The sequence below is a fragment of the Pararge aegeria genome, chromosome 1, assembly GCF_905163445.1.
Source record: "Pararge aegeria chromosome 1, ilParAegt1.1, whole genome shotgun sequence".
NCBI lineage: Eukaryota > Metazoa > Arthropoda > Insecta > Lepidoptera > Nymphalidae > Pararge > Pararge aegeria.
In genome coordinates, this window is record NC_053180.1 from 17,772,328 (window position 1) to 17,796,201 (window position 23,874).

A 23,874-nucleotide genomic window follows, 5' to 3' on the forward strand; every position below is an offset into this window, starting at 1 on the left:
TATTTGATCTCTACATTTCTTTGCAAAAAAATAACAATTCTCATTAAATAAAGGTCTTACTAATTGAATAAAAACTCATAATATCGCCTACCAGGTACCAAAAATTTGTGTAAAGTATCAAACTTAAAAAACGTTAATAGAATAGAATAGAATAGAAAAGCTTTATTGCAACACAACACAATAGGAAAAATACAAGGAAATAGATTTAAAAATAAAATATATAACCTATTTATGATTGTGTCTGTATCAGCTACAAAATAGCACCAACATTAGTTTTCGAAACGCGTAATTCAGCGACTTGTCGTGACTCTAATATTATATTAATTTGAATATTGTAATATGTATGAAAGGATGGGAAGTGAAAAGATTCCCCCGAGAATGCCTAAGCGCGCGTTAACACGAGCGTGGGCGGAAATAACTGTGCATAAATTCTCCGCAAATGCAGTAAATTTAATATAGGGTAGCATTTAATGTTAATAAAAACAAAATGTTGAGGCCGCTATTCATCAGCAAAGTTTGATTGTAAGTCAAGTTTAGGAATTATGCATCGCCCACGTCGCGTCCCCAAAATGCTAATTGCAAAACTACACAGTGCGAGGTTCAGTGCGAAGTTCTACGTACAAGAAATAGGGCGATTCTATGTTACGAGTTAATTAAGGGAGTAGGTACAAGAACTTTGTATTTTAGGTAGCGTTTAGAAGCTAATACGGCCGCAATACAGTTTTATGGTTATATACTAACTGAAGTATATAAGTAAACTCTTGTAACTTCGTTAAATTCTAACTTGCAACGGTTAAGCATAAGCATTATCTACAGTTTTAAAACCCCAGTTAAAAAGAAAAAACCCCTAATGGTACCTCATTAGGAGTTATTTTATTTTTTTGTAATAAATGGGATTTCGTTAGTTTTGTTTTTTAATATTTATTTTATTTTATTTAATACACTTTTAGTTTTTGAGTAAACTACTGCTATAGTTTTTACTGAAATAAATCAGATACAGCCCTAACATCATGTGAATCCTGTCACTTTATTAAGTACGCCTCGCGTAGCGTAGGTTCTATGCGCGTGTCGGTCTCTTATCTTCAATAGGGTTGCCATAAGTAAACACTTAAAATGTTTTTATTCTTTTGTATGCAAAAATAAATATACTTTTTTGGATTAAATATTTTTACAGGTTGTTCCTTATGTAATTTCGTAATTCGGTTCCACGTTGTATAATTAAAAATAAGTTATTTATTGTTTATTTGTTTCATCATTCATCATTGTATGAATCCATTACTGGCCCTCTACAGGGCATAGGTCTACAATAAGAAGGGACAAGGCCGTAATCCCCCACGCTGGTCAAGCGGGGTTAGCACGGGCGGGAGATAAAAATTATATCCCCCGATTATATCCCATGACAAGGGATATAATTAACGTTTCCACCTTCTAAATCACGGGAACATGGAATAAGAGAAGTTTACCCACGTTTATTAATACACATATTATTTGGATATTATTTCCACTAGTGCGCCAGGGCTCTGAGAGCTAATAAAGCTGTGGGAGAAGGTTAATTTATATCCTTTTCCCGAGGAGATAATTGTCTCCTGCCAATGCTAGCCGTGCTGTGCGGATTGGTTGTTTAATAGTTTTTTTTTTCAGGTTACATAATACCAATCTTGATGAAATTATAGCTTGTATCTTGTTTGATTAAAAACTGCATTTGTTACCACGACTTCACAGCTAGGTAAAATTCAAAATTCAAAATATTAGTATCGATTTCTTCTTGTTTCCCGCAGTGAAATTTCAACTTTAAACTTTCGAAACTGTTCCTCTAGGCATAATGATATAACACTTTTCATGTTTTAGGAACCGGACGAAGGTCAGAAGTTGAGAGAGCAGCATTTGAGACAGTTTTCATTTTTCCAATTACGTATTCATTTAAAAAGAGGTCAGAATCTCATGGCTATGGACAAGAACGGTGAGTGTCTTTACATTACCACAAAACACTAAAGGCCTTACTTCACTTACTTGGTATACCATCGGAATAACTAGTTATTCAGTATTTTATCACGCTTTGACATTTGAAAGGCGCTTTCAGTTGAAGTTGGACTAAACACTGCATAATTAATTTACTGCACATGTGGCTTAACACCTACGCCTCAGGTTGATGGACACAGGACGAGACGATACTGGACGTGCTCATTGCATGCCCTGTGAAGTGTCTTTCTGTTTATAAGCGATGGGTTTCCTCTAACTATCAGGTGGCCCATCTCATTGATTCGTCAATTTTTAGAATTAAAAAAACTATTCTGACGTTATGCCACGTTTATTTGGAAGACCTTTGAAGTCACACACGTTACGAAGAATCGCCTTTTGAGTCTTCAAACCTTGTAAGAGCGAATGAGAAATACCAGGAAATAACGCGAACAATCGCTAATTAGAAATTAGGTACATGAGAACCGTAATTTAGGGAGATATCACAAGGTCACAGTGTAGTTTCATGCCTTAATAATATGGATGTGAACCTAATATAGCCATTGATTAAATATGTTACTATCGTAACCAGCTCAATGGCTTGACCATTATAATTTGTAACTGTACTAGTGAGTAGTGTAACTCATTAAAAGTTGATCAACTCACTCGTGCATAATTAGCGATGTACTGGCAGCAATGGACGCTGTCTGGGCATACCATTTTAATTTATTACATGTACTATTGTAACTCATTACAAGTTGATAAACTCACTCGTGCGTAACTAGCGATGTACTGGCAGCAACTGACGTTGTCTGGGCATACTATTATAATTTGTAATATGTACTAGTGTAACTCATTACAAGTTGATTAACTCACTCTTGCGTAACTAGCGATGTACTGGCAGCAACTGACGTTGTCTGGGCATACTATTATAATTTGTAATATGTACTACTGTAACTCATTACAAGTTGATTAACTCACTCGTGCGTAACTAGCGATGTACTGGTAGCAACTGACGTTGTCTGGGCATACTATTATAATTTGTAATATGTACTAGTGTAACTCATTACAAGTTGATTAACTCACTCTTGCGTAACTAGCGATGTACTGGCAGCAACTGACGTTGTCTGGGCATACTATTATAATTTGTAATATGTACTACTGTAACTCATTACAAGTTGATTAACTCACTCGTGCGTAACTAGCGATGTACTGGTAGCAACTGACGTTGTCTGGGCATACTATTATAATTTGTAATATGTACTAGTGTAACTCATTACAAGTTGATCAACTCACTCGTGCCAAGCTAGCGATATACTGGCAGCAATAGTCGCTGTCTGCGCATACAAATTTTAATGGTACACTTAGCCTCTCTACTCTCTATTAGTTATTAGTTAAGTAGAGAGCTATAAATGAGTTCCCTACTTTAGTGAAAAAAATATTTAAGAGCCTCTCTTTGGCGTCGACCAACTAGGACGACCTGTTTTCTCAGCTGTGTGCTGTGTTCTTAAAAGTCGAAGTTCCTGCTTCGACTGCATCACTATTTACCACCAGTCGCGATTGCAGTTAAGTGCTAATTTGGAGTGGGGCTACTTAAATATCTGATTTTGGATTCTGTTAAGAAATTCCGTAACGTGTGTGATCAACTGTGCAAAGGACACTTAACACAACACAACACAACCACTAAAACAATCCACCTATTAGGCTGATGCCACACTAGCACTAATCACTGCTATACAAAAAACGTAAATCTAACCTCATTTTTACAGAAAGTCACGAGCGACAAATCTTGAACTTCACCAAAGCTTAACCTGACTGTTGGTTATTTAATCCATATTTGGCAGACGTCCAGTTTTCAAAGAGGCCTATTATTTCTTGACCGCGAACTGTACTGGTTTTCTTTATCCATGAACTTGAATAACCTAAATAGTTACTATGCAAGTAATACTATTAAATCTCGTGTAAGGGTCTCATAAGAAGACTCAGAGTCACATAGCGGAAGATGGAGAGAGCTATGTTGGGAGTATTTGACGACCTTCCTAGCGCAACGGTGAGCGCTGTGAATTTAAGCAGGGGCAGTTTGGGAATTTATAATTTCTGAATTTTCTCTGTTCTGGTCTGGTAGGAGGCTTACCGCCCTACTGATATAGACGTGCCGCTAAGCTATTTAGTGTTCCGGCGCAATGTCGCGTAGAGAACCGATTAGGGGTATGACTACCATACTCCCTAACAGGTTATCCTGCTACCATCTTATACAACATCATTACGTGGTGACGTTGCAGTCACGGGCTTACTTATAGTGAGTGGAATAAAAAAATAAAATAAAGATCAAATCAGGAATTCGTAGAAGAACCAGAGTTATGGACATAGCTCAACGAGTTGCGAAGCTGAGCAGTGAAAAACTCCTATAACATCATTAAAATAGGAAGGTAAATTTCGCCTGCATTTACATAGTAGCTCTGGTAGGAAATGGGGAAAACACGAGAAGACCCCGGTTCAAGTCCCGATGATTATTGTTTTCCCTTTTTTTTGCTCGGTATTTTTTTCTTTTCAGGTATCTTTTTTCCTCCTAGTGTGCCGTCTCCTTACGACGGTTGGCAATTATTTGGGCTATCTATACTTTGGACACCACTGCTCTAAATAATGATTTGGTGCTCTTTCCAAGCCGTTGTCGTAGGTTTTTGAGCCATGATATTCTTCTTCGGCCAGGCCTACTTCTGCCTGCCACTTTACCTTGTATGATAAGCTGAAGAAGTTTATACTTTTTGGTGTTACGCATCACATTTGATTATCTAAATGTATTTTTAATATTGTAATACTTCTTTTAGTAAGTAATATTATTATATTACTAAATTAAAAAAAACGAAAATTGGCGCAGCGACCCTGCGTCCAAGGCCGTGGGTTCGATTCCCACAACTGGAAAATGTTTGTGTGATGAGCATGAATGTAATGTATATATAAGAGCACAGACGCATTCAATTCGAAGGCTAACTGCGGCTAAAGATTTTTTTTATAGTAAAACTGAAGCCTTGCTTATCTTATTCCTCCAGACTAGGCTTGTATGAAGGTACTTTAATTTCGTTACATATTAATAATGTTATAGGTGACGAGATTGCTTTTCCCCCTTTTCCCCATTTGAAAGTGCCGGCTGTTTTCGTTGCGCTCCGCTGCACGCCCGCTCCCAGAGGCCCTACCCACATCGTAAATGCTTGCGTCTACAAGTTCTTTAAAATTCTAGTGAGGCATTTTAAAGTAGCTGCCAATCTTATTCATAGATTACTTTACACTGGAATGAGCACTGCTGTGTTCCGGTCACAGTAGATGGACACAGGGTGGCAGTTTGTAGGGCGTGTTCCTTGCCCTGCCCTGCGAAGGTTTATTCAATTTATAGGTGATAGTTTTCCCCTTACTATCTACTCAGTCTATCTGCTTTTTAACCTTAAGGTTTTCTTACTTAGATAACGTGAGAAATAACATATATATATATACATATATATATAGTATACATATGTATATATACATATACATAAATATATATATATATATATATAGTAGCATTTCGCGGTTATATAAATATATGTATTTTCTTACGTATGTGGTGATAAAAATGAGCTCTTTCCGTCTGCCGTATGTCATAATTCGTTTAATATTATTGGAAAGTTTTTGGTTTCATCTGCCTTCCGAACCGGTGGCAGTCACTGCAAACAGGCAGTTTTTTCTTTTCAAAAGTGATTATAAATAGCCCATTTGATTTTTTTTCCAAACAATCACAAGTTTCGCACGCTCAAGAGCTAGCTCCAACAAAGTTGGTAACATAAGATGCAGCGTAAGCACTTCATCACGGAACAATAGTGATGAGTGGCTTGGTCAAATAACTTAGTTTTGCCAGCCTGCCTGGCGTGATGGTGAGCGTTGTGGTCTATGTGGTAGATCCCGGGTTCGATGCCCGGCAGCGACAACTTGTTATTTCTGTATTTCTTCTGGTCTGGTCTGGTCGCGTTCCACCAAGCCGTAAAAACACCGATCCCTAACAGTTTAGCCCGCCACCATCTTAGACAGTCAAGGGCTAACTTGTCGTTTGCATACTCACGATACTTTTAAAGCAATGCACTGCTGTAATCTAAGTACATTCACATATAACACACTAAACACAATAATACTTAATTAAAAATAACTTTTTAATTAAAAATTAATTTTACATGTTTTTTGCAATTAAATGATTATTATTATTATTATTGAAATTCTTTATATTGTAATCATAAGTAATATCTATCTTCTTGTAGTATAGAAACTTTATTTTTTTTAATTTCGCACTTTTTTATGTTTTATTGCATTTATTTTGCGCTTTTGCTTCAATAAACTTCCTATAGATTAGTTTCAACACAGTAGTTTGAAAAAATAACCTAGATAAGTTTAGTGTGAAATTACATTACTTTAAAATGGAGGAACTATATTCTAAGGAGAACCTCAATGGACGTATAGGATTGTTGCAGACTGCCGCAAGAGTCGCATACAGGGGCCGCATCAGGCAAGTTGTAAAGTGAACAAACACTGTCCGGCGGCATGACTGCGCCGTTACGTTAATTTGCCAAATTAATATCTAAATCATCATCAAGAGCCTATCAATGCCCCACAGGCCATCTCACTCATGGGAGAGAGATAGTATAACAGTGCAGACCTACAGCGTCGCTTCAACGCGATTGCTTAAATGCAGTTTTACTGTTCCGACAGACGGACAGATAGATAAACAGGCAAACGGACGGATAAACACAAAGTGCGATTTGACCAATGCGAGTGCGATGATAGGCACGGATTAACAATAACGCCGATGTGACATATCTATTCTTGAAAGCATTTAACACTATCTTACTGAAGCACTAAATCTGACTTGAGAAGCATCATCCATCCGCATTTGACGTTTCAAGATCATCCGCAATCCCAAAGCATTATTTTCCGTAGCTTAAAAAAGGAATTGTGTCTAATTCCTGTTGCGGCCCCTACAACTCTCGCAACCTCTGCAATAGTTGCGGATTATGTGGCAGTGTGCAATTGACTTTAAATAAGATGCTACTATTGGCGTTTAGAGTCATTTTTGCGTTTTAATATAAGCTGCGTTCGAATAAAAATATGTACCTACTCAATTTCAAAAGCCCCTATTCTAATGTTTTCAAAAAATATTTATTATCAATTGAGAAAAGTTTACGTAGCCTGTGACTACAGATAACAAAAGAGTAGACTTAATACATCATTTTATATTTTCACTTATGAAACTGGAAAGCTATTCATAACATTAATATCATAGAATACTCATCTAGAAGTATGATCAAACTAGGATAAACCTAGGTATACTATTGCTAAAACTTGCCATGAACATCTCAAAGTTAAAAGTAACTGTAGATGATGTAGCCCCCTACCATAGACTAAGCTTTAGTTGTTCTATTATTTTTGGCTTCTTTTTCTAATTTTATCCTTGGTGGGGTCCCAAAACCAGGTTTGTTGTCAGGCACCAGTGACCCCTACGTGAAGTTTAAGGCGGGGGGCCGTTTGCTTCATAAGTCAAGAATCGTGTACAGAGACTTGAACCCCGTGTGGGACGAATGCTTTACCGTGCCCATCGAAGATCCTTTCCAGTGTGTACAATTGAAGGTATGTCAAAATCAAAACTCTGAAAGATAGATTATCCAGTTTAGTATTTAAGACTGTTAAAAATTAAAGACGCTGTCTTACGTAAGACAGCTTCTTTAATCAAAGAATTTTTAAAGCATATAAAATAACGGTAAAACGTGTCACATCACTGTGTATATTTTTGACACAAAATGGCGCAACGGTAAGCACTTTAAAATTAAGTGGGAGTCCCGGGTTCTATATCCAGCAACGGCAATTTGTGAATTTATAATTACTGAATTTTCTCTGGTTTTGTTCTGGTGGGAGGCTTCGGCCGTGACTATTAACCACCCTACTGACAAAGACATGCCGCTAAGCGATTTCCCTAACAGGTTAGCCCGCTACCATTAGACTACATCATCACTTACCACCATTTGTGGCTGCAGTCAAGGGCTAACTTGTAGTGGAATAAAAAAAACAATGATTTAGTTTTACAACATATCTGTAAACTTACTCTATCGAATTATGGACTAAAGTATAACGAGGCTTGATTCGATTGTTGCTTAACTTCATTTAACGCATGCAGGAGTATATTGGTCCAAAGAGAATAACGGTTCAACCTGATTCCTGCCTTAATGCGGTTTAAAATCTATTTTCCTCGATGTAACCTTAGGTGAAACCGACAAATTGGAGCCTAAGTTAATAATTAGAGGTGGGCCGTTTTATAAATACTTAATTATTCAATGCAGTTTTTACTGTTCTGTTAATAATTGTAAATATAAGTGAGAATTTGTGACAGTTGCAAAGCTACCTGATGGCTTCTTCTTGACAGAATCGGCTTTGTGCACCGGTTTGCGTCACAATAAACAGGCATTGCAATAAAAAAAACTGCCTGTAACGTAGATTTAGATTTGAAGATTTAACTGATACTTAGATTAGATAGAATTTTTGAACTGTACATGCCTTTAAACATGTAATAAGGTTTTTTTATCAATACACTACAAGTTTGCAATTTCGCAAAATATTGCAGATTCTCGAGAAAACCATTTTGACTTTATCTAACGAGCTAAAACTTAATTTTTACAGACGCAGAAAATAATTCGCAAACAGTCAAAACTTTTTTTTTTTATACTCTTTATTTGTACACCACAAATAGGAAAAAAAAACAATGGACACAACAAAAAATAAACTTAAAAAGTAGGATAGAAAGGACGGCCTTATCGCTTAGTAGCGATCTCCTCCAGGCAACCTTAGGATTAGGAAAACCAAGGGAAACCGATTGGTGGGGTGTATTATTATTATATACATACTTACGGACAATTACACACTAATACTTAAACTTAAGGAAATACTTAGTATAATTTTCAAACATCTATAAGCAGCCCAAGGATTTTTGAAAAAATAGGTAGCTTTTGTTTCCTGGGCCTATCCGTTTCTAGATTAACAGGAATAAACAGACAGAAAAACAAAGTTAAAGTCTACCGTACTTTCATGTGCATTTAGTACAACGCTGTAATTTTTTCCTTATTATCAGGCTCGTAAATTTTATTTATTTGTATAGATCACACCACAATTGATTCTGTATTCATTTGCCACACCTCATAATCAATATATCATTGAGCATTTATCTCATCCTCCAGGTGTTCGACTATGACTGGGGCCTTCAAGACGACTTCATGGGCTCTTGTCAACTCGATCTCACTGCGCTGGAACTTGGCCGGGCTCAAGACCTGATCCTGTGTCTTCGAGACCCTAACAAGCCAACGCTGGATTTTGGAGAGATTGTACTCAATGTTACGCTATATCCGAAGTCGCAAGAGGATAAAGAAGCGGTGAGTTAATTTATCCTTCATATTACTTAAGTTAGCTAGCTCTTGTTCTTGCTAAGGCTTATGTTGGGAAGTGCTTGCTTCGAGGAAACATATTTAGCCTTCATGAATACACTTAAGTTATAAACAATCACTCTGGGAAAATACCTCAGCGTCTATGTCTCCACAAAGTCCGTGTTGTCAGTGATGATTGGAATCATCATAAAAAGGCTCAGAGTCCCTCAGCTGCAGACGATGGAGAGAGCTATGCTAGGAGCATCTCTACGTTATGAAATCAGGAATGGGGAGATCCGTAGAAGGACCAGAGTTACCAACATAGCTGTACGAGTCGCGAGGCTGAAGTGACAATAGTCGGGGCAAATAGTTCGGACCGATGCACGTTGGGGTCGCAAGTTGTTAAAATGGCTAAATCGCACCGATAGACGCAGCGTTGGTAGTCCCGCGACAGGGGGGATAGATGGCATCAAACGAGTCGCAAAGGTACCCCTTTGGACCCCTAAAAAAGACCTGTGCGTGCTGGGAGGCCTAACAAATCAGTGGACGTCGGTCGGTTAACATGATGACTTCATACTCCATAGCGAGGTTGGTATGAGAAACGTGGATGATTTATCTTATTCGTTCACTCTAGACAGAAAAGCCATGTTCATGGGTTTCCTACTTACTTTTTACACCTAATTCAACGACATTCTTCGGCATTCTTTTTACGACAATTCATCAAGTGCCATCTGATTACATCATTGCGAAAATACTCGGTGATTGAATAATTAGAGTAGGACAGGTCGGCCGAGTGTCGGCCCATCTTGTTGAGGAACGACCTTGAACCTTTAAGTGTGTGACAGCTATTCTCGCAATCGCGATATGAGTTTTCAACATAATCGATTTTAAAATAAATATTACATAAACTCAACTTGTCATAAAACATCGTAATACAAGCAGTATTAGATTAGTTCTAAATGGTTCTAGAGTAAATCATTGCTAATATTTCTTTATTCCGGTTCTAAGAACTGTGCGGAAACTGCTGAAATGATTTCATTAAGTGCTAATCAAAATGCGAGAGTAAAAGTTTTTCTTAAGAATCCTAAAAAAACATTTCGTACGGAAAAGAAAAATAAGGACTTTTCTTATATATATTTACGGAATAATGCCCGTCCTGCGGAAACCGGATAAATTAGGAACTTCTTTATTGTTTTTACACTCAAACGTTCAGAAACTTTTTGGTGCCTTTGTGAATATACAAAGAAATTCTTTTTGGATAGAAATGTTTTTTTTTTAAACAAAAGAAAGTTTTTACTTTCTAAGGATTCGAAAGCTTAGAAAACGTGCAAAAGGACTATTTCACTTCTAACATTTCATTGTTATGCTGAGTTTTTATACGATGCTATCTTACCTATCTCCCTATGAGCATAACTAAAGGTTAAGAAAACGCGAGGCAAATGAAAGTCCTAAATCAACGGATTACAAACGTCGTGAAGACGGAATTGGGTAGAACATATATCAAATACACTCGTCTGCTTGATCTTGTTATTATCTTGATGTGGCCCCGTGGACTATACTTAGAAACTAGAGAGCCACGTTTCTTGTTTACGATAATGGATTGGACATTATTTTCTGCAATTGGTTTACTGGCTGATGTGTCTACTCTGTGTTTTGTTGTACAAGAGTCATGTCATAGTTTTAATGGTGATAGCTTTCGCTTAATCTCGTAGGCTTGCCTATAACAGCCTCGGTGGTCCATTAATAAACATATAATATGTATGACTAGGATTTGGGTTTTATTGGGCTGGACACTAATTTCGATTATATAGATTTCATATTTTAATTACAGTTTCAAATACGTACGTACGTTTTTTAATTTCCATTATAAATTTCCTCTGGCGGGAACGAAACCGAAACGTCCTGTTTATAAGACAACAGAGGTTACCACTGCGCCAGCGAGGTGAATAATCAATGTAATCGCAACTACTGTAATTTATATCTATGTACATTCTATGAATTCACAATTGCCTTGCCCTCTAGGTTTCCATTGCAAATTACGTAACTAACTGCACGCAAATGTGGTATTTTACGTTTCAATTACTTTAAATGGTGCAAGGAGTGCTGATTCACGACACAGTCAGGGAATTCAATACTTAAAATGAGGTTGGGCAGCGGGAACGGAAAACGCTATTGACGTTATTTACGATGACACACGAACAACTTTACCTGCTTCCACGCTACACCTAGCTCGGCAATATTATGTAAGTAAAGATAGGAATTACAAATACACTGTGGTGAGGTATCGTGTAAGGAACGATGGGAAATTTTAAGTCCCAAATACAATCATTTTCAGCACATGAATGTCAACAGGCCTGCTTCTTAGAGATTTAGAGCATAGACGCGCCACACACTAAGTACATGTTGGGTTGGTCGCGTGGTAGACATCAACAATTATTACTACACAAGCGGTACATCGCGACCTCGCAGCGTATAAGGCAAGATAGACATATGCTGTCCTTTTTATAGAAGATTTAAAGGGGAACAACTTTGTAATACATGATTTTATCGAAAACGTTTACGCAACGCATGGAAGCTTTTAAAAGGAAAACACCCTGATTTTGAAACATTTTTATTGGTGCTTCCTATTGGTCTCCGCGTAATGATCCCTATCGTCTTCATCGACAAATTAACTTAATCCAACACTGAAAGAATTTTTCAAATTGTTACTGAGATAGTCGCGTTCAAGAAAACAAACAAAGTCTTTACCTTTATATATTAGTACAAGATAAGACAGGAATAATAAGCGGGATCGAGTGCTCTCCGAAATATGAGAATAGATATCTTTCCTATTGCAACCCCTGTCCTTCTGAAAAAGAAAGAAAGACCTGCGTTGATTGGTGTTTGGATGGTGTTTGTTCGATAAATGAGTAAAGGCCTTTAGCCGGTGAGAGTACGGGCACATTATTTTCACTCCCCGTGGCCCCGTGATAACTGCTAGATAATCCATTAGAGTGATTGATTGCGAGTGGTTTATTGCTGACCTCAGAGGATTTCCGTCCTTATCTTCGAAAACCTTAGCCATATCATTTATTTATATAACAAAGATATTTTTGACTTTGACTTTGACTAGTTTCACAAACAAAAACTAGCTTTCAATGTGGACTCTATCTTTAATATTAAACATAAAGTCCACATTGCCAGCTTACCTTTGAAATTGCAAGAAAAAACAAACGTGGCCGTGACCGTGAAAAGCTATAAAATTATAAAAAATTTAATGATAGTAAACTAATTGACAAACAAAAAACTAGATTGAGATTCAGATTGGACTTAAATTCGGAAGAACGTCACATGAAAAATTTTAGCTCTGTTTTATACCTCCTAAGATCTTTAATTTCTTAATTTAAACGGAAAGATACGACAAACCCTTTTAAATATAATAGAACATTGGAGATGGAGATTTGGAGTATCAGCAAAAAACCTAAAGTCGAATTTTAAATACTTGTTGGCTCCCCCTTTTGGAGTTTTGGAAATTAATTGCTTACGGCTTGATTGGGCAATCTATCCGATTGGTCAGCCCGCCACCGCTTTGACGCAATAATCGGATTAGTGTCAATCTCTTCATTTAGTAGGAGGAACGAGTAGGTCCCGTTAAAATTTGCCATTTTTTTAAATTACATGAATCTGATAAGATTATCAAACAAACTATCAAATACTTTTTTGCAGGAGGGATTCGCGTCGCTTAATGAGTAGGTACCTACCCTTTGCTAAACTTTTGCTGTTTTATAAACAGGAAACTAATTTTCGTAAATAAAAAAATGGTAAAAGAATTAAGCGGTGATATCCTAGTGGTTCTACGGCCTCTCTTTCGGGGGGACCTAATTCGATCCCCGGCATTCAAGCATTCAAACTTTTCCGGGCTATGTGCAATTTTAATTTAATACATAATATAAAATATCAATTGCTCCAACGGTGAAGAAAACATCGTGAGAAAACCGGCACCGTTTACTTGAAATCACCAATATTATCTAATCTTTTTGAAACATTGCCCATAACAAAAGAGATATTAAGTATTATTTTTGGTTTTCAACAGACTTAAAAAAAAGGATGAGGTTCTCAATTCGTCTGTACGTTTTTGAAGTTATACTTCTTTTGGCGCGTTAGAGAAAAATGATAGATTTTTAAGATGCGCGCGCACACTGTCACAAAAAACCGACACCCTGTTAGCTATAAGGTTTGACAGAGTACACTTTCAATTGTCAAAGTCTGCGGGCTCATTCCGGTGATTTCATTGAATAATTAAATTAAATTGTACAAAAATATCAAAACTTAATGTTCAGTGAAACTTGGTTGTCCGATAATGAGTCTATTAGTATTCCAAATTTAAGTATGTTTGCTATGTCCATTTCTTTAATTATTAAGCAATACTTTTTTGGGATATTTACATAAACTTTATTGAACTAGATAATGCGTTATAATAGATCTTTCAATGTATTAAATATTTTTTTTCTATTGTTAGTGTCGTTTTTTCTACAAACGTAGAATAAAATATTTGAAAAAAAAAAATTATCTTGTTAAGCCAAAGTAAAAATCTTTCCTAATATGTGTACATCAGTTCACACACGTTTCTTTTTGTATATTTGTTATCCTCTGTATATATCTCTTATACTCTGCCAATTATACAACTATTTTGATGATTTTTTTTTGGTTTGATACACTAAAAAGTTATTAGAGGGTCGATTAATAATAATTTAAAATTTAAACACAGAAGTATTTTCCCTTCTCTACTGAACCCTGAGTAAAAATAGGAGATGCAAATGGTCGGTTTTTTAAGATCCCCAAAAGGCCCAGTGATACAATTTCAATATGTACCTCACTAAAAAGATTTGTGGCACACATCCATTTTGAATGAAAGACCTGCTGCCGATATACATATAAGACGTTAAAAGAGTATTGAACTTCTATTTTAGTGCAGAGTAGTTAGGATATAGAGACACCAAATTTATTGTTGACTTAAGTAAAAATTTATCGAATTTCACGAAAACGACGGCCGATTGGCTCAGTGCGTAGCGACCCTGCTTTCCGAGTCCAAGACGGTGGGTTCGATTCCCACAACTAGGAAATGTTTGTTTGATGAACATAAATGTTATTCAGTGTCTGGGTGTTTATCTGTATATTGTTATCCATAAAACTATTCAACTGTTACCAATTACACAATCACGCTTACTTTGGGGCTAGATGAATTGTATATTGTTGTAGTGCAGTTATTTATTTATCTGTATAATGCGAAAAACAGCATCAAAATCTATTGAGTAAAACAATAAAAATAAAGTGTGTAGTTACGATGAACCTTGAAATAAATTCATATTTATCACTCTCTCATTTTGTGTTAAATGGTCTACTGGTTGACATATCCAAGTTTCAACTACGGATCAAGCTAAGAATTGTTAAGTATTAGGTTATTTGTGTTAAAAAATCTCAGTTTCAGTCCACGGTCAAAGTCGATAATATGTGATAAAAAGTCGTTAAAGCTTACCAACCCGCTTTGAAGCAACGTGGTGGGCCTATACTCTAAAACCCGCTGTCCTATCAGACTATGTTTATGCTGCGCAGTTGTATGATAAAACTAAAAGGCTTACGCTGAAGTTATATAGTACCTACATCAGAATTACATATTGCGATGCGCATTTACGCAGTGAGGCATAATAACTATTATGTTGTTTACTATATTTCTAAATCTGAACTCTGACATGCAATATTTCCGTTCTATTGACTATTATAAATTATAATTATATCACTTGATTTGATCTATACAATCGTTATAACTTTATTTATTTGAGGCAAACTTCGCTAATAATTTTTTTGAAAACCTAATATCTTTTGTAAAAACTTTTTAAATTATATAAGTATCTAAATACTTTACTTTATATCACAACCAATATCAATGCTCTTTTTAGAATATGCAGCAACATTGAGAAAACGAATATCTTTAAGTCAAGTCGTTTCTTGTATATTTCTAATCCAAGCAGAATCCACCATTTTCTGTGACATAATCTAACCTCACTGTGCGAAGACCTTGTCTTTAGCATTCATATGTGTGTATAATGATCATTGCCTAACCGAATCTGGCTATTTCATGTTATTCTTTCCAAATACAATATTATTTCATGATTTATCTGTAGTACAAGTTTAAATTACTCTGTGTAACACACGGTTCAACACGGCTATTTCACAATATAACTAGAGCAATTAGACTGGCAGTAAGTTGCCGGCTTCGGGAGCTTATGCCCGTTTCGTCTCGCTAAATAATTGCGTTGGAAAAATAAACACAAAGAAGCAAAGTTGAAAACAGTGGTACTTGTTACTTGTAACGTTTTTATGTTGGTGCTGAGAAAATAAACTTTGCTTTCTTTTTACAGTCGCAGTGATGTTTGTATTATAAAAGTTTAATTGGTGAATTAAAAGATCATCAAGTAACAAAAATAGTACAACGGAAAAATAATAACTCAAACTCATACTTTTCAAATCAAAATGTTAAAAAAATAATTAATTAAAAATATGAAAGTACTGGGTCCAATTTTAACCGCTTTCTCCGTCAGAAGTAAGCTAAACAATTATAAAGAAAACAGGCTATAATTTTTTTCAAAAAATTTGAGATCTTTAACAATAATCCTTAATGCAGCCCAAAGTATTATCATTATTTTAACTCTAGAATCCATTACTTGGCGTGCGCTAAGTAAAGAATTATACGATACTAGCTGTTGCCCGCGACTTCGTCTGCGTTTGTTTTTGTTTTTTGAGACACATGGACATTAAATTTAGGCGTAGTTGTACTGAAATTTTTAAGTTGTGTATTCTTATAAAAAAAAAAATTCTATTCGCACAAACAATATCTGAAAAGAACTGTCTGACCAGACTCAGCTCCTCCTATTACTTAGAAAAAATAGTAATCGTTATAGGACGAATCGAAATCGCATTGTTAGTTGATTTATATGCTAAAGGTTAACGAAGAACATTTCTAACATTTTTTATATAGTCCTTGTGTAAAATCGTCAAACTTTTTCATCACCTCTCCCAAAGGAGCTGAGCTTAATTTCGGGATAAAAAGTATCCTATATTACTTCTATTACCTCCAAGAATATGGTTCCAAAGTTTCATGAGGATCGGTTCAGTAGATTTTGCGTGAAAGCGTAACAAACAAATACATTCACATTTATAATATTAGTAGGGATAATGAGCTCTTTAATTATGTAGTACATAATATTTGTGTATAGTTAATCCCTATCCCTAACCCTAACTATACACATCCCTATCCCTAACTATACACAAATATTATGTACTACATAATTAAAGAGCTCATTATTACCTACAAAAAAGTCTGGGAGGGTTCTAACTATCATAGTTGTATTAATTTTATAAGATCGCCGGTTCACACAAAGGGTTACATTAGTATCGGAGTAACAATTCTTGTTCAATGAAATCATCTATATTTACATAGCAGTAACATACTTTTTAATTTATTCCAAAATGATATTTTGAGATTAGATTAGATTAGATAGATTTGATTTTTTTCAAGAATACCCAACTTAAAAATATTCCTTATTAAAAAATTTCTCATTGAAATTATACCTTTTAGGTTTAATTTTTTTAACGTTTATTATAACGTTTACTAATATCCTATGTCAATGCTGTAATGAAAGTTAATTTTTATATTTTTAACAATGTTTTCTATCATATGACCTAAATACGAGGCAGTTATTTCGAAATCACAGGCAGATTCTGCTTATTTATTTGTATAGATAACGCTCTGTGCTAACACTGCCCTGTGCATCATTAACACACAAAACAACAATCTATAGTACGGCACTAGCCTATATGCTTTATGGCAGTTTGCGACCGGCTTCGCAAGTTTGTGCGCGTATCGCCAGTGAATTATGTTGACCTTGATAAATGTAGTTCGTGCGAAATGTATAAATGACCTAAGAAAGTTTAAAAACATGACATAAATACTTTATTTTTTATGTTATTTAAAAGACTTTGAGAGTTTGAAGTATTTGAATGCAACTTAAGTGAGTTTTAGTGAAGTGATGTTATTTTTTTTAGTTTTTGTTAGGTTTGATTCAATATTTATACCCTCGACGAACCGGATTCAGCATATATACATCTACGAATAAGTATATTATGCATTTGACGTTAGAGGATTTGTGTGAACTGCTCTGATTTTGATTCGATATTTTTGTATCACCACCGTGTAAGGTTATAGGTATATTTTAAGGTTATCGGACACCAGGAAGCAATTTATTTCGTCGCGATTTTTTTGAATATATTTTTTCACGCAAAATTTAAAAAAGAAATATGTTTAGAGACTAAAAAAATGTGAGGTTTTTTTTGAAATGAAATTTTGAATTGCACTCTTATTGAGGGATTTGTGTATTCCATTAGGCTAGGGCCGGGCGTTGCATAATATAGTTAATTATAAATAATACACTATAGTTTAAAGATCAATTAATTATCGATATTGCCTAATCTTAATATATATAAATCTCCTGTCACGATGTTTGTCCGCGATGGACTCCTAAACTACTTAACCGATTTTAAATTAAATTGGCACACCGTGTGCAGTCTGCTCCAACTTAAGAGATAGGATAGCTTAGATCTTTATTTATAGTCGCAATTTTATTTTATTGCAAATTATTTGTCTTTAATTAATTGACAGTCACATGTTATACATATATATACTACTATACTCATTTAAGGCTTAACGATACTGAATACTTTAAAAACAAAATCAAACGCAGACGAAGTCGCGGGCAACAGCTAGTAGAACCTAATAATGAATAACCTTTTATAGTTATTACAGTAATTATCCATTAAGTAGATGAATTACGTATTTATAACTAGCTGTAGCGATCTTTGTAACCATTTGGTTAAGATCGGTACGGTGGTTGAGCCCAATCTGGGTAGCACAAACACACAAACAAAAACATTATTTCATTCATAATATAAGTATAGATATTCTGAAACAATGTCTGGATGTCTCTTAGCCACAAAAAATTATAGGTCTGGCAAAACTGCATAATTGATCCGTATATTTACTCGTAATTTTAAGTACATATATTTAAGTCTAAGGCAGTGCAATGCACTTGTGCAGGGATGGCAAACCCGTGACTCGCGTGCCATTCATGGCACTGGGTAAAAAACTTTGGGTGCGATATCCGTATGATAATTATTTAGTTTGTTCAACTGTTTTATAAGACGCACCCGTTTTTTTTTGACTTGGTGGAAAAGAAAACCACCACGGCATGTCTCTCTTTTTGGCTTTAGACGCCCGCGGAACCAAAGTAAAGAAGACAGACAAAGATTACTAAAGACGCCCAAGACGCTCCTTAGCGCAGCGCGATATTTTTCCAACTTCTGATGAACCTGTTTTAAGAAGTATGAAGCGAACGAAAAAAATAACGTGTGTGTACTTATGTACACGCGTTAGAAGTTATACTTCTTTGGCGTAACAAGAAAAAATCTTTTCAAAACATTTATCTTTTGCCTTATTCTACGTTTGTAGAAAAAACTACCTTACCAATAGAAAAAAGGTATTCTTTGAATTATTGAAAGTCAACTGTCAAACCATTTTTAGAAAAACTAAAAATGTTGACTATAACTAACTTCATTGTGTAACATTTTTGTGACGATGTGCACGCGCATCGTAAAAATTTACCCTCACCATTTTTCCCTAACGCACCCAAAAGAAGTCTTAACTTCAAAACAAACTATATTATTAGTTTCATATGTCAGGCATATGTTTGACAAAATATTCTTGTAGCAAATATTGATGCGTTCGAATGTACAGATCCACGAACATGTTTCCCTGTATGTACAACGCGAAACGGAATAACGAAATACTGTTGCAGGGTCCATAAGTATATTTCATAATTAATCGCGCTGTAAAAATATTAAATCAAAAGATGCTTATTTATTGTTTCATAGAAACTAATTTAAAACATTCTAAGTGTTTACTTATGAATGACAACCCTATTGAAGATAAAAGACCGACATGTGCATAGTACCTACGCTACGGGACGCGTACCTAATAAAGTGTCAGGAGGCACTTGATTTTACTTTTGCATTTGATGTTTGGACTGTATCTGATTTCTTTTAATAAAAACTATGGCAATGGTTTATTTAAAAACTATTAGCGTTTCGGTTTCAATAAATAATGTACCTCTAAAGACTGTGACGTATTATTTCGGTTTTCATTAACACGTTGTATACAAAGGTCAAGGCAGTCAACCATATAAAATTTTGGGTACCTCACCATTTTCTTTACAATAATTGCCTACATGGAAATTAGCACGTCCTTACCTTTTAGGTACAACATAGGTTCGCAATCCCTGCACCAGTGTATTTTTTGAAAAGGTTATATTGATTAGATGCGTACAGACCTGTTTTTCCAATTTGTAAAGATGATTAAATTCACATATTCGTTAGTGTTCGATGGCTAAGTTCTACATTAGTGCCTACCTTCCCAAATCGTTAGGTACAAATTAAAATTGTAATAATTAACAGCAATAGGCCAAGTAAGAGCAACACAACAACAACAACACCTAGTATCTGAAGTTTAAAGGTGAATACTTAAAATATTACAGGCCTTCGTCTACGTCGTAACTACGAGTATATCTATTTTCCAATACAAAACAATTTCCCGGCATTCATCAGCATCATCATCTTCACTTCAACCGATTGAAGTCCACTGCTGGACATATGTCTTTTGTAGGGAGTTCCAAAATCCACGGTCCTGGGCCGCTTGCTTCCAGCGATAGAAAATGAATCCTAAAATCTTAATTGTTGATGTTAAAAAAAAACTGCTATTTCTTGACGCCAATTCTACCGAAAAGAATTCGGTAGAATTTGCCTTCCGAAACGTAAATGGACGCTACAAATATACAGACTTAACGATACAAAGTAGGAGTCTCCTATTTCAAATAAATTATTTTTGATTTATTGTTAGTCAAAAAGAAATTAACCCTGCCGATCTAATAATTTTCAAATATGTTTAGCGGTCGATGGAACATTTACCTGTAACACATCTTACTAAGTGTCACATTTAAAATACTGTGTAATAATGTTAAGGCTATGACGTAATTCAATCGGCATTTAAAAATAAAATCCAACTTCACAGTTAATTCTCAAATTCTTCAAAATCACAAAACCAACCTACGGATGTAGATAGCATATAATCTAGTTAAGTACCTACTGGGTCTAGTCCCGGCGGATCTGACACCATAGTTCTCAAGGTCGTGCTTACTAGTCGTAAGAAATTGCTGTATTCAAATAGGTACCTAGGGTTACCTCTTTATTTATATTCCACTACCAGTTACTCTTGACTGCGATCGCACGTATTATATATATAAGTGATAAGTAATGATGTAGTCTAAAATTGTAGCAGGCTAACCTGTCAGGGTTATGGTTGTTCAGCATTTCTACGAAGCGACATCGCAACGGAACAGTAAGTCGTATAAACGAACGTCTTTATCGGGTGGTAACTAGCAACGCCTGAAGCCTCCAACCTGACCACCCAGAATAAATATTCATAACCAGCCAGATTGCTTATTTATAACTACTTAAGACTCATGAAGCGGAGATAGCGCATTGGGAAGAAGCTCGACTTCACTTTCAGGGCGCCGAGTTCGAATCCCAGCACGCACCTCTAACTTTTCGAAGCTATGTGCGCTCGGTGAAAACATCGTGAGGAAACCTGCATACCTGAGAGTGCGACATAATGTTCTCGAAGGTGTGTGGAGTCCACCAATTCGCACTGGGCCAGCGTGGTGGACTACGGCCTTAACCCCTTCTCATTGTGGAAGGAGACCCATACTCTGTAGTGGGCCGATAATGGTTTGATGTGATGAAGACTCATGTGCCAAAGAAAAAATGGAAACTACCCAATTTCCTAGGTTACAAGCCAGAAAGAGATGAAATATTTTGAAAGCATTTAAAGAGGAAATTGCGTAGTAAAGTAAACAGTCGTTCCATGTCCCATCCCTCTCTAAAGCGTTCTTTACGATCCCTCGTAAAATTGGATTAAAATCTGATCACCCGTTTTACTATCATTGACCTGAATCAACATTATCATCATTATTAAACGAATAGTTACCCGCGACATCGTGTACTTTTCTGTTTTTGCCTTTCACATTATAACACCCTTTTATCCCTCTTTCACCCCTTTTCAACCATACTCAAAAAAAACATCGTAAAAAACCTGCATGCTTGAAAGTTCATCCATAATGTTCTCGATGGCGTTTTAAGTCTATTGTTTAACATTCCGCAATTGGCCATCGTGATGAACTTCGGCCAAAACCCTTCACATATTGAGAGGAGACCCGTGCTCTGCAGAGAGCCTATAATGGGTTAATAATAGTGATGAAGCCTTTAGGAAGAAATAACGTACTTGATCTTTCCACACGAGGCTATATAATAAGGCATTTTCTTAGAAGCCGAGCCAACAGAATAAGGATTGAGTTCGTGGAGGCTAGGTATGAAGATAGTAATATATATATGAGCCGAGCAAAAAGTAAATCCGAGGGTGTGCGGTCCGACGCGGTAAGTCTTACCGGAAGATGTACGTGGATGAAATCAGGATATCAAGTACTTACAAATATTAAAATGCGTAACTGTGTAAGTTTTTTTGTTCGTTTGTCCTTTCTTCACGCCCGAACTTAAAAACTAATGTATTTAATAGGTGTCATAGAGTTCGTTGAAAGCACGGAGAGTTACATGGGCTATTGAAGTTATACTTCTTTTGGCGCGTTAGGGAAAAATGATAAGAGTTAATTTTTACGATGCGCGCGCACGCCGTCACAAAAAACCGACACCCTGAACTTAGCTATAAGATTTGACAGTGTATACTTTGAATTGTCAAAGACTGCGGGCTCATTCTGGTGACATAATTGATTAAATTGTACAAAAATCTCAAATTTTAATGTTGAGTGAAACTTGGTTTTCCGATAACTAACTGTGTATTAGAAAACCTTACATTAGGCAACCCTAATGTAAGGTCGTTAATGTGGAAAGGATGTTGTAACAATATAATTTGTACGTAACCGATGTCCATGTACAAACGAGAAGACTTATTTTCCCTTTTATTTTGTCATTTATTGAACATCGGGTAAGCGTGTATAACATTGTGAAATACGGGATAAAAGAAGCCTATTTTATTTCCGGCCTATAAACTGTTTTAGCGCAAACAAGCACATCAATCCGTCGCTATGTTACCGCGTGAATTAGGGACAAAATAACAAACACTTTACATTAGAGGTGGACTAGATTTTAGCAAAACTCTTTTTAGCGGAAATTATTATTGTACAGAGCTATAGCGAAGCGTGGCGCGGCCGATAGTTTATACATAAAAACAAATACCTACCTATATAAAAAAAATAATAGACAATAAGCTAGCTATTATAAATAAATAATTACGTTAAAGTCGGTGCGAAGTAAAATTGAATAATTACTTGTTAAACTTCCTTGCTACTATGTTATAATAGCGAACGGTATAAAACGTTTTTAGTTATTTTATGTTTTACGTGGCAGCAACTTGAAAATGTAAAAATAATTAAGTTAATGCTGTTTAGAAAGTTTTTTTAGTGGGATGTTTAATAAGTGTCAATAGCTAAATGTATACTGCTCAACAACATTTAAAATATATTGCTTATCCCGATGCACAAAGGAATTTTCCATTAACTATGAGATGGTGATAATAAAAATAAAATACCCGGCTATGCTTGTTGTGGGCTCTTCTTAGACCAGGGCGCGTTTGGAACCCTCGTAGCTTTAGGTTTAAGTTGGCGAACGAAGTTATATCGATTCCGTTACAGTTATGTTAAAATATATACGTATGAACACTTCATAATTGCCTGTGATAGGCCTACATGAATAAAGAATTTTTGAAGTTAAATTTTAAATTGAATTTTAATTTGTAGGGGCGTTAATTGTTGAAGAGTTTTCCCGGTACTTCACCATCAGCTCCTTTATTAATTTCGTCCAAAGCATCCATAATCGAATCGCAGCCTAGAAATCTTATTACTGGTTCTTTTTATTCTCATAAAATATTAAAAAAATACCTTAATCGACTTCTCAAGGATCCCACCCAGAAGTCTAGAATGGGTCCACTTCGGCAGTATATCGTTTCAAACAAAAAAAAGACAGATAAATGTCAGAATTGTAAGGTAGCAAAAAAAAAACAAAATGCAACCGAATGAAAACCTTTTTTTGAATTCGGTTAAAAATGTAAAACACTATGCATGTACTATAACTGCTAGTAATGAGTACGGACAGTAAATGACTAGCTTTTGTGACTCGGCGAGTCAATCAAGCTCCTATTATGCACGTCGCAGAGCATGCAGACGCTTTGAAACTGTTTTGTGAATACTTGAAAAGTTAAGTACTTGTATATCTAGTTCTGCGTATAAAAAGAAGTCAAAAACGCTCCTCCCATTTTCAGGTTAAAGAATCATTTATT

General features: G+C 35.7%; 1 protein-coding gene across 6 annotated transcripts in view; it reads left to right on the forward strand.

Annotated features, from left to right (window-relative positions):
- LOC120624174 (multiple C2 and transmembrane domain-containing protein) overlaps positions 1 to 23,874 on the forward strand; it is a 123,750-nt gene that overhangs the window by 69,220 nt on the left and 30,656 nt on the right. For 2 of the 6 annotated variants that reach the window (XM_039890553.1, XM_039890562.1), the window contains exon 1: positions 17,267 to 17,536. Coding sequence is in view for 1 of the 6 variants with exons in the window: in XM_039890589.1 (XP_039746523.1) it covers positions 1,849 to 1,960; positions 7,448 to 7,602; positions 9,201 to 9,392 (459 nt within the window). In the remaining 5 variants the exon portion in view is untranslated. Of the gene's footprint in view, positions 1 to 1,848; positions 1,961 to 7,447; positions 7,603 to 9,200; positions 9,393 to 17,266; positions 17,614 to 23,874 lie in introns of those variants that run through there. The other 4 variants (XM_039890571.1, XM_039890579.1, XM_039890589.1 and 1 more) reach the window with 3 other exon arrangements.